General features: G+C 44.3%; 1 protein-coding gene across 1 annotated transcript in view; it reads left to right on the top strand.

The window, feature by feature from the left end:
• Window positions 1-1445: 1445 nt before the first annotated feature.
• CLDN10 (claudin 10) overlaps window positions 1446-15216 on the top strand; it is a gene marked incomplete at its 5' end in the record, with an annotated part of 61194 nt that continues 47423 nt past the window's right edge. The window contains one exon of the mRNA XM_082043526.1: window positions 1446-1530. Within this exon, the coding sequence (XP_081899652.1) occupies window positions 1461-1530 (70 nt within the window). The remainder of the gene's footprint in view (window positions 1531-15216) is intronic.

The following is a 15216-nucleotide window of genomic DNA, read 5'->3' as shown; positions in this document are numbered from 1 at the left end:
TCTTATCACTGAGGTGATGGTACAACAGAACAGTCTCAGTAAAACTCCTCTTAGTCCTTATGAAGGTTATCAATGGCGCTTTAGTATCCTTCATTACTTGGCCTTGAGATTTGGAAATCTATAGAAAAATTCAGAAGCCAAAGTTCAGTATGGTGTTTATCACAGCTGTAAAAGGGAGAAACAACAGTAGAAGCATCCAAAAGGAAAAAAAATAGACTACTTCTGTTGTCAAAAGAGATCTCCAGAGTGAACTCATGTCACCAAATTGCATACAGTAACACCAAAGAGAGGAGATACTTGCTCATTCTTCAGAGGAGAGGCCAAAAGGACTGGAGCATGAGGGTGCATGAATAAAGCTAGAAGTTGTCCTACTGAAAGACTGGAGGCCACACACACTTGCAAAATCTTGTGTAAGTCTCACACATGTATTGAGAATTTACTGAGGAACTGGAAGCAGAATAGTTGTTGCAGTGTAGTGCTGCACCTGAGCTTATCAGATCTGCTGGGTGTCAGTGCTTTCTTGTGAGGATGACATTGTATTAAATCAGCGGTATTCTCTCAGGATTTCTCATGGCATGAGGTTGCAGGAGCTCAGTCAGTGGTGGGACAGATGTTTCCATGCTATGTTCGTCGTGCAGGGCAGACATACCGTAAGACACAGTACATTTTCTACGCTGACCAGAGAACTCTCGATGGAGTATACGTAAGGTTTATTCTGCTGACTGCTGCAGGGAGCACTTGCTATTTCTGTTGTTGCTCTAGATTTGCAGTTCTATGAACACATCCACAGAGACTGCCTCCAAGACGCTACTGTTTTATGGTGGCTAGCGATGGCTGAATTAATTTCACAGCGTTTTCAAAATTTATTCTTCAAGTGTTGTGTGATACTTCTAAAATGTTATGGTAATCTGTTAAATAGCACGGTACAGTTTGGACTCTGAACTTCTTTTGCTAGATGCAATGGTTGTAAGTTTCCAATTAACTGAAAATTAAGCATTAACTGGAATACCTTAATTGAAAAAATATGAAAAAAATTAATTAATTTTTACAATTAGAAATTAGTAAGTAAGTACTTGTAATTAACTTCCATAAAGTTGTACCTTGTCTTGCTTTCTAAACATTTGTAACGCCTGAGGCCTTTCTTGAATCACTCAAGCATGACAATTTCTTTCAGCCATATTAACTTTCCGTAGCAAGTGTTACTGAACTTGTTCAAGGATAATTTGCTTATGTTATGCCTTTTTGCTTACTCACATGACTAAAGTACTTTTCTCTCCACGCAGTGGCATTACTAAGTCCCTGGGCTACAGAGAAACATGCTAGGAATACAGATTATAGCTTTCATATTTTGTTTCTGCGGGCTGGGAGCTGCTATTGCCGCTACTGCATCAAATGAGTGGAAAGTCACTAGTCGAGCATCATCTGTTATCACCGCAACCTGGGTTTTCCAGGGGCTTTGGATGAACTGTGCCGGCAACGCGCTGGGTGCTTTTCACTGCAGACCTCACCTAACTATCTTCAAAGTAGAAGGTAAGTAAGCGTAATTTAAGTGGAACCTATGAAGAACTATGTGTATTGCAAGATGTGAGCCTGAGGAGAAAAAGATTATTCGGGCTTGTGTAAGAAATTATGATTAAAGCACCGAGATGAAATATAAGTAAAAGATATTGTGGGCAAAATATCAGAAACAACTTTGTAGGAATGATATGTGTTCCAAGAGAGACAGTAAGCTCTACTCTGTGGTTGGCGATATGTGATAAGCATACTAGACAAAGTTCCAGTAAATATTCTATCAGTTACAAACCACTGTTAGCAGGGAGATTGACTACACTGTTTTCCAGCTCTAATTTCTGTGCAAAACTAGGTGTTCTGCTTGCTGAATGGGGAGAGGAGGAAAGATAGCAAGGTCTGTGACAGCTATCAATCCTCTTTTCAGTATCTAAGAAACTTAGATAGCAAAGAACCGTGTCCGTGAATATTATGCAAATATTCATATGCTGGGAATTATGTGTGTGTTTATATACTTGCTGCATCAGAGGCTAATATTGTAAGTTTAAAAATCAAAGTTGTGCTGTTTCAGAATGTGCATTTTGATGGAAAGCGTTGGATTTGGGAGCTGTTTGACAGAGTGTGAAAACGAACAAGTGCTTCTTGCCTTATATCAGAGATAGGGACTAACTAAAAGTCCACTGCACAAAGTGTCTTCCATGTTGCTCTGCATGTAAGACAGTAGATGAAGAGGTTTGTTTTCTATTTGTTGTTAAACCTTCAGACAGTAGGCAAGGTAGTGTTTTCAGTGAAACTGTGCACGCACTCAGGAGAGCAAGGGCAGTGGGATTGCTCTCTCCTGGATATGGGCAGCACATGAACAAGATGGAGTCAGGCTACAGGAGGGAAAAATTAGTTAAGACACTGATGTTTTAGGAAACCAGAAAAGAAATCCAGAGTAGACATAACATTCCAAAGCTTTTATGAGACCAGAAAAAAAGCACAATTGTAAGATGTAAACAGCCAGAGGCTGAACGAGGTATAAAACGTACTATTGAATCGTTACTATACTACATTAACAGGGTCATAACACACACCTCACACACATGTGGAAACATGGAAACACAGGGATGTTACAGATTCATACCTTTCCTTGCCTCTCATGGCCCTGCCACCTCAGACTGCATGCCGGGACATACAGATCAACTCTCACACGTGTAGAGGACTTGGAGATACAACTCAGCATCATTTTTGTACACATTTTATCATGTCCTGCTCCAAACCATCACAAATTGCACGTGAGGGATGTGAATGGATAAGAATAGTTTTATTTCTTTTAAAGAATGCTGTTCATCAGAAATTACTTAAGCATAAAAACTCACACATGCACTTTAAAAACAAATATTAGATCTTTGTGGATCACCATTTGTGCATTACTTCTGCTGAGATTTAAAGAGAAAAAGAAGAAAACAACACTCTTCTTCTCAGGCACATATGATCAAATTTGTTTCAAACAATGTAAAGTACTTCAGTAACTTGAAACTACCATGGTTGCTATTATTAGTACTAGAAAAGCTACTTTCAGAATAATCAGCTGTAATCCATTTGCCACTGTGTATTGCTACTATTATTTTGATCACTGAAACCTGAATAAACAAAATACACATCATTATGTGTACATCCTTTATGTACGTACTTAAGCATCTGAGTTAGATTTTGCTTATTTGCTGTGCAGAGAAACATAGACAAGAAATTCACCACACGGTAAAGAAGCACGCTCTCGCTAAAGTAAGCAAGTAGCAAGCTGCTGCCCTGACATTTAGGAAGTCTAATTTTAACCTGTCAGTGCACGCACCAGCAGAGGATAATGTTACACGTAGCATAAACACTCCTGGGAAAGAGTGAGGTATTTTGTTTGAAAAACCTGCTAATCATAAACTCCTGGTAATCCGAGGAAAACAGGACCTCAACAGGGAAAGAGCTTTGTACTCTCACTCCATCTGCGTTGTAAAACAATAAAATGCTCAGATTAAGCAGGTAATGAGCTCCCATCTCTGTCCTCAGAGCTTCAATGTATCATCATTACTTGCATGCTGACATTAGAGTCAGCTGGCAATATAAATTTTTCTTCTGCATGTTTATGATTTTATGGAATCTATTTGCAATTTGTCCTCTAGCCAAAGATAATGGTTACACAAGCTCCTCACTCCATTCCTACCTGTCCATTGCTCCACAAACTGTAGTTTCCTCTTATGTTTATCATTCTGAATTCTTACAATCCCAGAATTATCCAGCTCTGACAAGAACTAGCTTTGAGTTGTCTAGCACCACTTAGACACTTCATTTAAAGATATTTTGCATTTGGTTATGCTACAGAGAGTTGTTTTCTTCACATAAAATACTGAAGTGTAACTAGAAAACTGAATTGTGCCCACAACCCTTTCCTATGGCACTTCCTTAGTTTGTCAGGGCAGCCACTAGGCTTCTTCAAACAATTAGTTCAGCATTTGTCATGCCTAACCTACAATACTGTTTAATGTCTCCACTGCACTCCCTGGTTTTCCATGCCATGTATTCAGGAAGAGTGCCAGCACATAGAAGAAATGTGCTTCCTTGAACCTTCGCTTGTTTGAGCCTTGAATCTTCTGCTGGCACCTCTTATTCTTGCCAGTGCCTATTTTGATGGAGCCACATGGGACAAACAGTGCTATCCTGATGGTAGCCAATATGGAAAGGGCAATGCCCAGGTGTTCTGGGTCACATCGGCAGACAGATCCGGAGATGCCATTTCATGAAGGTGTTGCTGTAAAGCAGCTGAGGGGTGGAAGGAAGCTGAAACTGGGCAACTGCTATTGCAGCATCTGTAGCCAGATCAGCCTTGCTCAGGTGAACACCATCTGAGTTTACCAGAGTGTGGAGAGCAATTTCAGTCGTGCTTCAGGGTGCCACTCACAACTTTCTCAGAAGGTTCAGCCAAGAACAGGAATCATGGAATCACAGAATGACAGAATCACAGAATGCTTGGGCTTCGAAGGGACCTCTGGAGATGATCTAGTCCAACCCACCTGCTAAAGCAGGTTCACCCAGACCAGATCGCACAGGAATCTGTCTGGGCAAGTTTTGAATGTCTCCAGAGTAGGAGACTCCACAACCTCCCTGGGCAGCCTGTTCCAGTGCTCTGGCACCCTCACAGTAAAGAAGTTTCTCCTCATATTCAGGTGGAACCTCCTGTGTTTCAGTTTGTGCCCATTGCCCATTATCCTGTCATTGGGCACCACTGAAAAGAGTCTGGTCCCATCCTCTTGACACTTGCCCCGGGAAAGGACTGCCATGAGAGCTTCCCTCACTAGACAGAAACTTACTGCCAGGGAAAACACTATCCATTTGTTTGCTGCCAGCCGACAACAAGCCAGCCAGAAACATACATGGCAGCCAAAACCAGGGATTTAGTACTAAAACCCTACTGCTCTGTACTCATCACAAGTGGGCTTACGTGGAAGGCAGGCTGAGTGAGGGCTGGGGACAGAGAATGCGCTCCTGCTCCCCACTGCCTGCCAGATCCAGCTTGAGATTCAGCAAATTCAGCTTACTAAGTAACATGAAGCAGAGAGTGTATTAAAAATCACACAACCTTATAATTCTAGGTGATTCATTCTACTCAGTACACATTTCATTAAGCTAAATGATTGATATGAAACTTAAATTAGGCTCATCCACTGATCTGTGAGTAGTAAAAAAACATCGCCATACAGCCATCTTACTTAGCAGAGAGAGTTCAAAGTAGACTCACCCAGACTGTCATATTTATAGAATAAAGTGTTTGACTCGTAGTCAAATCGCACACAGTGGGAAAGGTCTGCACGAGACTCCCTGCACCCACAACTCATCAGTGTTCAATGCTGTTCTGCTTCCTTGTGAGTTTCCTAAAAGGAGTTATAGAATCATAGAATCATGGAATGTCCTGAGTTGGAAGGGGCCCACAAGGATCATCGAGTCCAACTCCTGTCCCTGCACAGGAGGGTGCTATCCTGATGGTAGCCAATATGGAAAGGGCAATGCCCAGGTGTTCTGGGTCACATCGGCAGACAGATCCGGAGATGCCATTTCATGAAGGTGTTGCTGTAAAGCAACCCCACAGTTCACACCATGTGTCTGAGGGTTTGTCCAGTCTCTTCTTGAACACTGTCAGGCTTGGGGCTGTGACACCTCCCTGGGGAGCCTGTTCCAGTGCTGCACCACCCTCTGGGGGAAGAACCTTTTCCTCATGTCCAACCTAAACCTCCCCTGGCACATCTTCCTGCCATTCCCTCAGGTTCTGTCATTGGTCACCAGAGAGAGGAGATCAGCACCTGCCCCTCCTCCTCCCCTGGTGAAGAAGCTGCAGCCGCCATGAGGTCTCCCCTCTTTAGGCTGAACAAACCAAGTGACTTTAGCCACTCCTCATACGGCTTCCTCTCCAAACCCTTCACCAACTTTGTAGCCATCTTCTGGACACTCTCGAGCAGCTTTATACCCTTTTTATCTTGTGTTGCCCAGAACTGCACACAGTGCTCCAGGTGAGGCCGCACCCGTGCAGAGCAGAGCAGGACAATCACCTCCCTCGCCCGGCTGGCAGTGCTGTGCTTGATGCATCCCAGGACACGGGTGGCCCTCTTGGCTGCCAGGGCACAGGGCTCCAGCTCAGGCCTTTACCTCCTTTGGAGCCTGGACCAAATGGTGCTGATTTGGCTTGGGGTTCGGGTGCATCCACCACAAATCCCGGCTCCTGACCCACTCCAGCCCGCAGAATCGGGTGTGCTCCCCTCTCCATGGTGCTGCAGGTCGATGTCCAGCCACACAGGACTCTGCTGAGGGACACTACAGGTGGTCAAAGGGACAGAGTCACAGGGTCCGATTTTGAGGGTAGAAGATAACTGTGTCTAAGAACTTTCCTGTAGCAAGCAAATCCTCCTAGGAAAAGTGCTAACTGAAGGGAAATATGGTTGATTTGTGTTCAGTAGACTGACCCCTCCGTTAGGTTTTTCTGCCCACTGAGTACAATGTCCATTTAGAAAAACAAAGTCAAAAGAGCATTGGCAAATTTGCATCGATATAAAAGAAATGTGCAATAGGATCAATAGTGCAAATTTGGCAATGGTGACCTTGAGACATGGCCAAGATTCCTCTCAGATTTTTATGGCATTATTCCAAAATAATCCCCATTTCTCAAAAGGCAGAAGATTCACTGTTTAGACTGATTGAAATACTGATTCTTGCATGTGGACTTTAGTGTATGCAGAGAAACAGGGTGTTAAATCTTGATAGTGAACGGTTCTCCACTCTCACAGTTTGCCTCTCCATTGCAGAAAACCTCTTTCCGGGCTCATGGACTCCATTCTGACATTAGATGGCTAGGCCTGCTCTCTGCTTAAACAAGATAGCCTGAAACACGTGTTTGGTCCTTAAAGGAAGCTGGTAGTGCACTAGAGGTCATGAGATGTCACAACAATATACATTAAAAGTTTTGTGAATCTGTTATATATTGTATACTATTCCCAAGAGTAAAAGAAGAGAATAAATTTAAAAGTTCATCCTAGGTAGGAGTTAGTCAGAGATGTAACGGGTCTTATTTGGGTGGTTCCAAGCAAGGGAAGGAATTTATTCATATGCAGCAGAGCTATTAATGAAGCAGAGAGCCATGTTTGACCTGAAAAATATGAACTGAAGGAGGGAGCTAATTCCCAAGTATCCCCCAAGGACCTCCAGTGACAGGTTTGCTGAGCAAAACCCAGGGCTTCCATGGGCACGGTGAGTTCCAGAGGAAGCATCCAGAGCCCAGAATTCCCCCAAGAGGCAGGACAGCTCTGTGAAACCTGGCTTTTTGGATCTCAGAGCTGAAACATAGGTTAGAAATTTTGAAGTGGTTCACAAGGAATCTTGGTGCCAAGTTTTGTTTTCTCTTCGAGCCTTTTGTTTCCAAGATTTTAATCTATTAGCTCTGAAAATTCATGAATCTTAACCACAATGAATCACTATTTAATGCTATTACTATGAAGACTGTCTGGATCTGGCTGATTACTTGAGCCAGATTAGTTCAGAGCTGTGGGGCAGACTGGAAAGAGGTGTGCCTACTGGGGGATCTGCAGCCACAAGGACATACAAAGGGAGTCCAAGAACTGCAGGACTAGACTGCACAGAGCCATCTGGAAAACACCAAGGATGGAGGCTTTCACAGCCAGCTGCCAGTTTTGGAGGAGAAGCTGATGGCAGGTTACAAAGAACAGACTTTGACACTACTTTAAAATCTGCAGGATTCCAGGAAAACATAAGGCATTGTGGACCAGCCCCCCTTTTTAGCCCTTGTTTACACCTGGCAATTTGACAGTATCTCTGCAATCCTTTTTGTGCTACAAGCCTTCTGTCTTCCCACCTCTGTGCAAGGGCAGAGGTTACGGTGCTGAGACCTTTTTCACATTTGTCAAGACCTGGACAAGATTAATGATGCTTATGCTTCTCTTCAGTCATCCTTACAGATTTTTGCCTGGTGGGCAGTCCCCGAGAGGGGGTCTACATTTGCAGAACATCAGTGAGGAAATCTGGAAAGTGCAAAGTGCTGCCATTTGCTAGCGTGGTTCCCATGCAGCTGGTGCAAGAATGGGAATGCAAAGCTTGTTATTGGGGCATTAATAATGAAACTCTTTCATCTTCTAATACTCACACCAGGATAGATTGTTATCTCTGCTTTGCTTTTAGCTTTCTTTGATTACTCCTACACAGCAGCATAGAGCGTACTGCAAAATGAATAGAACTCAGCTGTAATTGGTATGCAGCCAATGTCTTAAAATACTTCTGTTCAAACAGGTTTTGTAGCCTGGTCTGCCTTGTGAGCACTGAGGTGGGCGAGGGGAGCTTGCCTGTAGCCTGAGCTGAGGAGCATAAGGCCAGCATACCTCTTCTAATCTTTGTAGCAGTCGTGCTACAACCACAGCTTCATTCAGAGTTACGGAGATATAATCCATTTTGTTTTTACAAGTCCCTGTAGCAGGAGCGGAGAGGAAACCTGTCAAAAACAGCCATGGTAAGCAGATGGGTGAGAGAAGGAGGCTAGAGTACAAATCATTAAAGCTGATGATTTTGGAATTCAGGCTGCTGAAACGAAAGATTTTAAGTCTTTAACCTTCTAGCACACGTGACATTTTCAGAGAGTGGTGCAAGGGGGAGGAGAGAGGCTGGAAGAGCAAATAGCTTAGAAATGGATATTGGGGAATAAGTGTAGCAAATGGTCATGAGATGAGAAATTGTAGAGAAAGAAATATATATACATAAAAATCTCTGCTGTGGATACCATATGGAGTTGACTGAGCAAGTGTGAGATAAGTGACAATTTGGTAGAGAAAACAAATTGCTACCCAGACAACAGAGGTGTTAAATCCCTCAATGCAGGTGCTACTCTGTCTCATGGTACTTACACATAGTTTTGAAATGTCGAGCAAGGTGCCAGATGTGTGCAGCCTTTTAAATAGAGCTGTGCCCATGGGATTACCCTCCATATCCCACATGCATCAGGTACTACAGTGTCTGATTATCTTTATAACCCTTCCCTGGAGCGGGTGCCTTGGGGCTCTCTGGTGGTTTAGAGGCTGAGTGACATATCCTCTTGGGTGTCTCACTGATTCAGATGAGATCAAATGCCTGGAGCAGAGGTGTTGCCAGAGGTGTTACTGAGGGCTTGAGATCCTCGTTTTTTCAGGGCATTTATTCCTTGACTCGGTCCTGGTGTCAGTACTGTGAAGGACCTCTGGCTTTGGCCAGCAACACACTCAATCTCTCTGCAGACTGGACAGGGAAGCCCAGGGCTCCTGTATGGTTTTCCTCTCCAGAGATGCATTTCCTAACACAGGAGAGACCACACCAGCTCACATGGCTGTGCCTTAAAGCAAGGATTTGTTATATGCAAGGGCACTTCTTCTTTTCCCACGCCATGCCTCTCAGACCATGGCCTCATTTGCCCCACACAGCCATGCAGCAGCTCATGGACCTGCTGACCAAATGGTCTTATCATAGGGGTGAGCAGCCAGGGGCACAGGAGGTGAAGCAGGGGCCTGGAATTTGGGCAGCTGAGAAGGTATGAGATGGGCAGGCTTGGTAGTGGGGTACCTGGCAAGGTACTTGATGCGGTGGCACAGATAACCAACAACACTGAGCAGGTATCTACCAGAATCTGTTAGTGTAGACCCTACAAACTGACATTCAGCTAGCTGAGGTCACTCAAGAACAAAGATGAGGGCTAAATAGGGTGGACCCATAGAATGAGATGGCCTTATATCTACTTCATGTCAGGCACAGGACTGACAGTGGATGAGTGAATGTGCTGGACTGCAGAGAAAGATGGAAAGCCAGATTATTGTTCTACCCCTACAGTCACCTTTGTGGGATGCTGGGAGACACTGTTGCCTGCCCAAATATTAAAAAATCTAGAATTTAAACATTTATGGTCTTAATTCAGTGAAGCACATATTGAAATTCAGGCATATGCAAAGTCTCCTGAGAACATTTCATTCACCTCTCACCTTTAATACCTTATGCTGGTCACCCAGACATTTGCCTATTAAATTTCTAAAAAAGAATCTGAAACAGTTAAAAAAGCAGAGGCATTGGAAAGCTTCTAAAGGTCATGCCCAACAGTTCACAGATGTGATCATTTTACACTTACGTTTCTCTTACTGTGTTAGCTTTTTTCTAAAGAAAATGTATGTTAATCTGGAGGTAATTAGTCAAACTCTGGTATAACACATCCTCAGGATTAACCTGCTTAAAGATGGAATTTTAAAATTCTATATCCTGAGCTAAGATTTATGTTGCACTATTTAAGAGTTTTCCATAAATCAAGACTTCAATGCGGTAGATTTTATTACTATACATTATCAACTGGTGAGACCACACCTGGAATATTGTGTCCAGTTCTGGGCCCCTCAGTTCAAGAAGGACAGGGAACTGCTGGAGAGGGTCCAGCGTAGGGCAACCAAGATGATTAAGGGAGTGGAGCACCTCCCTTATGAAGAAAGGCTGAGGGAGCTGGGTCTCTTTAGTTTGGAGAAGAGGAGACTAAGGGGGGACCTTATTAATGTTTATAAATATATAAAGGGTGAGTGCCATGGGGATGGAGCCAGGCTCTTCTCAGTGGCAAACAATGATAGGACAAGGGGTAATGGGATCAAGCTGGAACACAAGAGGTTCCACTTAAATTTGAGAAGAAACTTCTTCTCAGTGAGGGTGACAGAGCACTGGAACAGGCTGCCCAGGGAGGTTGTGGAGTCTCCTTCTCTGGAGACATTCAAAACCCGCCTGGACATGCTCCTGTGCGACCTCACCTAGGTGTTCCTGCTCCAGCAGGGGGATTGGACTAGATGATCTTTTGAGGTCCCTTCCAATCCCAAACATACTGTGATACTGTAACTGTATATGACATTAATCTTATTTTCTAAGATTATTTTATGTTAAAGTCCAAAATCTCCCTTCTAGTCCTTTACTTTCCCAAAAGTTAATTACACAGACTCCACTAGTATTTGAAAGAGTACAATTACATAACCTCACAGTCCAAATGAGAAGCAAAACTGAATACCTGAAGATACGAATGAATTTGCTTTCATAACAATATATACTGGTTTCCTACCAGGTCCACTCTACCGATTTTTGTACTTGCTAGTTTTTTTCTATCCGGCTAAGATGTGAATCTACTCTTCTGCAGACACCAGTCAGACACAAAGACGTGTCTCATGCTCATATTCAGGGCAATGCATACCGATTCATATTTCCGAAGGAAACAAGAGCTCAGAAGTTCTAAATTTCCGCTGCAGGTGGAAATCTGCCAAAATCTTTTGTTATTTGGAGACTGCCTTTTCCTTCTTCACAAACGGATTTCTAAACAATAACACAGAATGTCACATAAAAGCCTTTCTATTGATTTTGCATTCTATAAACTGGCAAAAGCAGAAATCAACCCCCAGCCACTAAGAAACAGTGAAAGTGAGTCATTAATCCTATGTCAGTACAGCGTTTAATTGGGTGACCAGGAGAACAGGATGCTTGGGAGGCATAAACACCTTCTCCACCGCAAGCCCAGCACCAGCCCAGGCTGCTGCCCCAGGCTGGCATCCCACCTCGAGCAAGCACCACACCATATATTGGTGCGCTGAGTTCAGCCACCTTTTGTTAATAACTGAAGTAGTTATCTCACAAAGTGGGGAAAAGAGGTAATTTAATAAACTAAATAATCATTATGGCATATGGCTGTTCAATAGCATGATTTTAATGGAAACATTCCACCTTACAAAACAGATGATACCGTTATATACCAGCAAAACCTATGCAAGAGACAATTTTACTTTCATTTATACCACTTTTCAACATCTTCACGCTGCAAGAAGTTTCACTTTGCTCAGTGGCTATTACAAAACCTCCAATATAATGATTTTTTAATATTCTGTCTAGAAATGCAGTGGTTTGCATTAAATCTTTACAGAAATTCAGCATTTGAAAGTGTCTGTAACTCTCGTGCCTCTGTGTGCAGGAAGGCTCAGGTCCCCTTTGAGCAGACCTGTTTGCCTGGGCTAGTGGAGGTCTTTTGACCCTCATAAGTGCATTCCCATTCAGATCAAAGCGTCCTGCAAAGATGTCCTTTCAGTGCAAAAGCCAAAGCTTCTTCAGCTTTCCTGTTGAGCTGGATCTCATCTTGCTAGGCTACAAAACCTCCACACCGGCTGTACTGATGAGGTAGGAAATCTCAATATGATGTGACCTGACCAAAAAGCCCCACCAGCTGAGAAGTCACCCAGCACCCTAGTCAGAGCCCTGGACCTCCACTTTTAAAACAAAGGCACCCACCACAGCCAGGGACAGGATATGAGTGTAAGACAGAAAATTTGTTTTCCTCCCTGGCAGGGATTTGGGTCAATTCCTGCTGAGTCAGAAAGACTCGCTGCCATCCCAGGAAGCTGATGGCAGCCAGGACTTCTCGCCCTGCAGTCCCGGAGGCTGAGCAAGCACCGTGGTCTGGCACTGCTCACAGAGCTCTGCTAGGGAGGTCACTGCCCATGGTGCTGTGAACACCAGCACTTCTCCACAGCACGGCCCTCCTGCACATCTCGTACCAACCATGTGGCCTTTATCTTCTTTGCTTTTCTCTCTCAGCTCTTTTCTCCCAAGAGCATCTCAGCTGAGACCACCACAGGGGTCCTCTTCTATTCCTGGCTGACACTGGAGTCTGACAGTACAGGTTGCAGAGGAACCATCACATTACTGCTGCCTCTGTGTAGGCATTTGGTACAGAGACATCCTTCTAGGAGATGCAGGAAGCTCAGCTGACATAGAATGTGGGATACTCAAAGGCAGAGAAATAAACTACAGCTGGAAATGTGTACCCCTGAGGGAGCAGGAGGCCACATACAGTAGAGCCACCTTCCCCAAAGTAAATGAGATGCAGTGTGGTTGGAGATGGTGAGGTTCGGTGCAGGGTTATTCGACAGAGCACTGGAACAGGCTGCCCAGAGAGGTTGTGGAGTCTCCTTCTCTGGAGACATTCAAAACCCACCTGGACACATTCCTGTGTGACTTACTCTGGGTGAACCTGCTTTAGCAGATGTATTGGACTAGATGATCTCCAGAGGTCACTTCCAACCCCAACCATTCTGTGATTCTGTGATATAGCTAGGAGCAAAGGGGTTGTGCTTCTCCAGCTCTGTGCATCTCGTCTGCTTTCTGGGCTGTGGTACAGGCCTTACTCTCAGAGGATCAATAGCCACTTGAGTCTCTGTGGCAGGGACATCCTGCACCACTATAGCCATACTTTGGCCTGGGCTTCACTGGGGGTGCAGACACCCCCAACCCATGGCTCAGCTAAGTTCCGAGCAACAAGACTCCCTTGTCCTAGCTGCTGGTGGCTCTGGAGACGCAGTGCTTGAGGTGGCTAGGGAGAGAGGCAGGAGAGCCAGGCAGCCAAAGCCAGAATCCCTCCCTGCAGGCAGCAGTGACCACCCTCAGGTGGGACACACGGCGAAGAGGTGCGGTGGGCTGCGAGGGGGGTGGCTGCGTGGGGTGGCATGTCCTTCCCCTCCCTCCCTGCGTCAGGCACGGAGCAGAGTGCTGTGTGTGTTAACGGGAACAAGGATAAACATTTCCAGCCAAGGTACTTAACACTAGTGTGTTTGCCAAATGGCTTCACTAACCTTCTTTGGTTAAGGTTAAGAGAAATGTTGTTGCTCATAGGAGAAAACAAGTGGGGGTGTTTTCCCCCCTCACCCTTCCTGTCTGCAAATCCAGGCACCTCTGGTCTGCCGTTCCTTATAAACAAAAGAAGGAGCTTTTGTGGAGCCTGTTGATAAGAGACACTCCACACCACTTCACATCCCACAGATTTTTATTATTATTTTTATGTTTGCAATAATATGCAAATGTTTGAGAACTTTCTAAGGTCACTCGCTGGTCGTGCTGCAGTGTGGTGATCACACTGGTTACTGCAGAGACCTAAGGACAAGTCCAGGGCACAGTAAGACACGACTGGTTGTCTCGGCCATCTGATGGGATTTGCACTCAATCAGCAAGACCTAAGTGTGCAAGACTGTGCTCCCTGGTGAGAGGACAGTCAGGGACATAGGAGTGGCTTTCTCTTGCATTCCTCTTTCTTGGGAGCACTTTGCAAGGACACAAAATGCTTGCAGCCGAGGAAAGTGAGTCTGGTGTATGACAGCTGGAGCATGGAGCAGGGAGAGAGCCCATGACAAATCACGTAGGCCACAGACACCCAAAATACATCAGGGAACTTGATGGAAGCAGATCATCAGGAAAGCAGAAAGTGAGTTTGCGAGGTACAAGGCTCTGACTTGACCTAGTTGTGACAATTTGGCCACTGCTTTCAGTATAAGACGGACCAGGCCCAAGTTCTCTGCAATCTCAGCAAAGGCTCACCACTCAGCTGGGAGAGATTAGCACATTTCCAAAAACCTCCAGCATTTTAATCAAAAGAATGAGTGGGAGTTCTTATTTAAGGAACCTGAATGCCTTCAACCACCTGTTCTTTACAATTTTGCCACCTTGGATCATTTTGAATAAAAGTCTGTGTCCAGCAACAGAGTTCCATGCTGTACGCGCTTGCTCACACAGCCTTGTAGCAAGATGGTTACGGTTCGTAATACTGAAGGGAAATCACTGCTGAACAAGGGAGAGGAACTAGGAAGGAAAGAAATGTACTTCAGGTGTGCAGGGCTCCTGAGTAGCTCTTTAAAATAAGAAGGAATTATGAGGAAAAGTCTGTTGCCAAACAACACTCATTTCTAATATAAATGAGTCATACAAAGTGATTTTTAGAGCCAGAGATTTCTTCACTGGCATTGCTCACTTTTCTCAGCGAAAGAAAAAACATTACTTTGAGGTCTGAAGTTCACTGGGTTACATCTGCTTTCACTCATTTCTACCAACAGTAATATTTTCTAAATGGATTTATTTCTTTTTTTATTCCTTTCCTCTCAACATCTTTGCAGCCTTACTGTCTCCTTTATGCCACTAGCAGAGACAGGATCATAAATTAGTTCAGTGCTATGTCTGACCCAGTACTGTTGCTCAAGTAAGGTTAAGTTTTTATAATCTATCCCCTCCTTCGCCTCAAAATATCTACCTTCTCCTTTCTGAATAACTTACTGGAAACTCAAAAGAAAAGAAATCCCACAAGGTTCTGGTCAGTTATTTGATCTGGGT

This window comes from Streptopelia decaocto (genome assembly GCF_964273445.1).
Source record: "Streptopelia decaocto genome assembly, chromosome: 1".
NCBI classification, from domain to species: Eukaryota; Metazoa; Chordata; class Aves; order Columbiformes; family Columbidae; genus Streptopelia; species Streptopelia decaocto.
The sequence above is the reverse complement of the archived record's forward strand: the minus strand, read 5'-3'. Positions and strand labels throughout refer to the sequence as shown.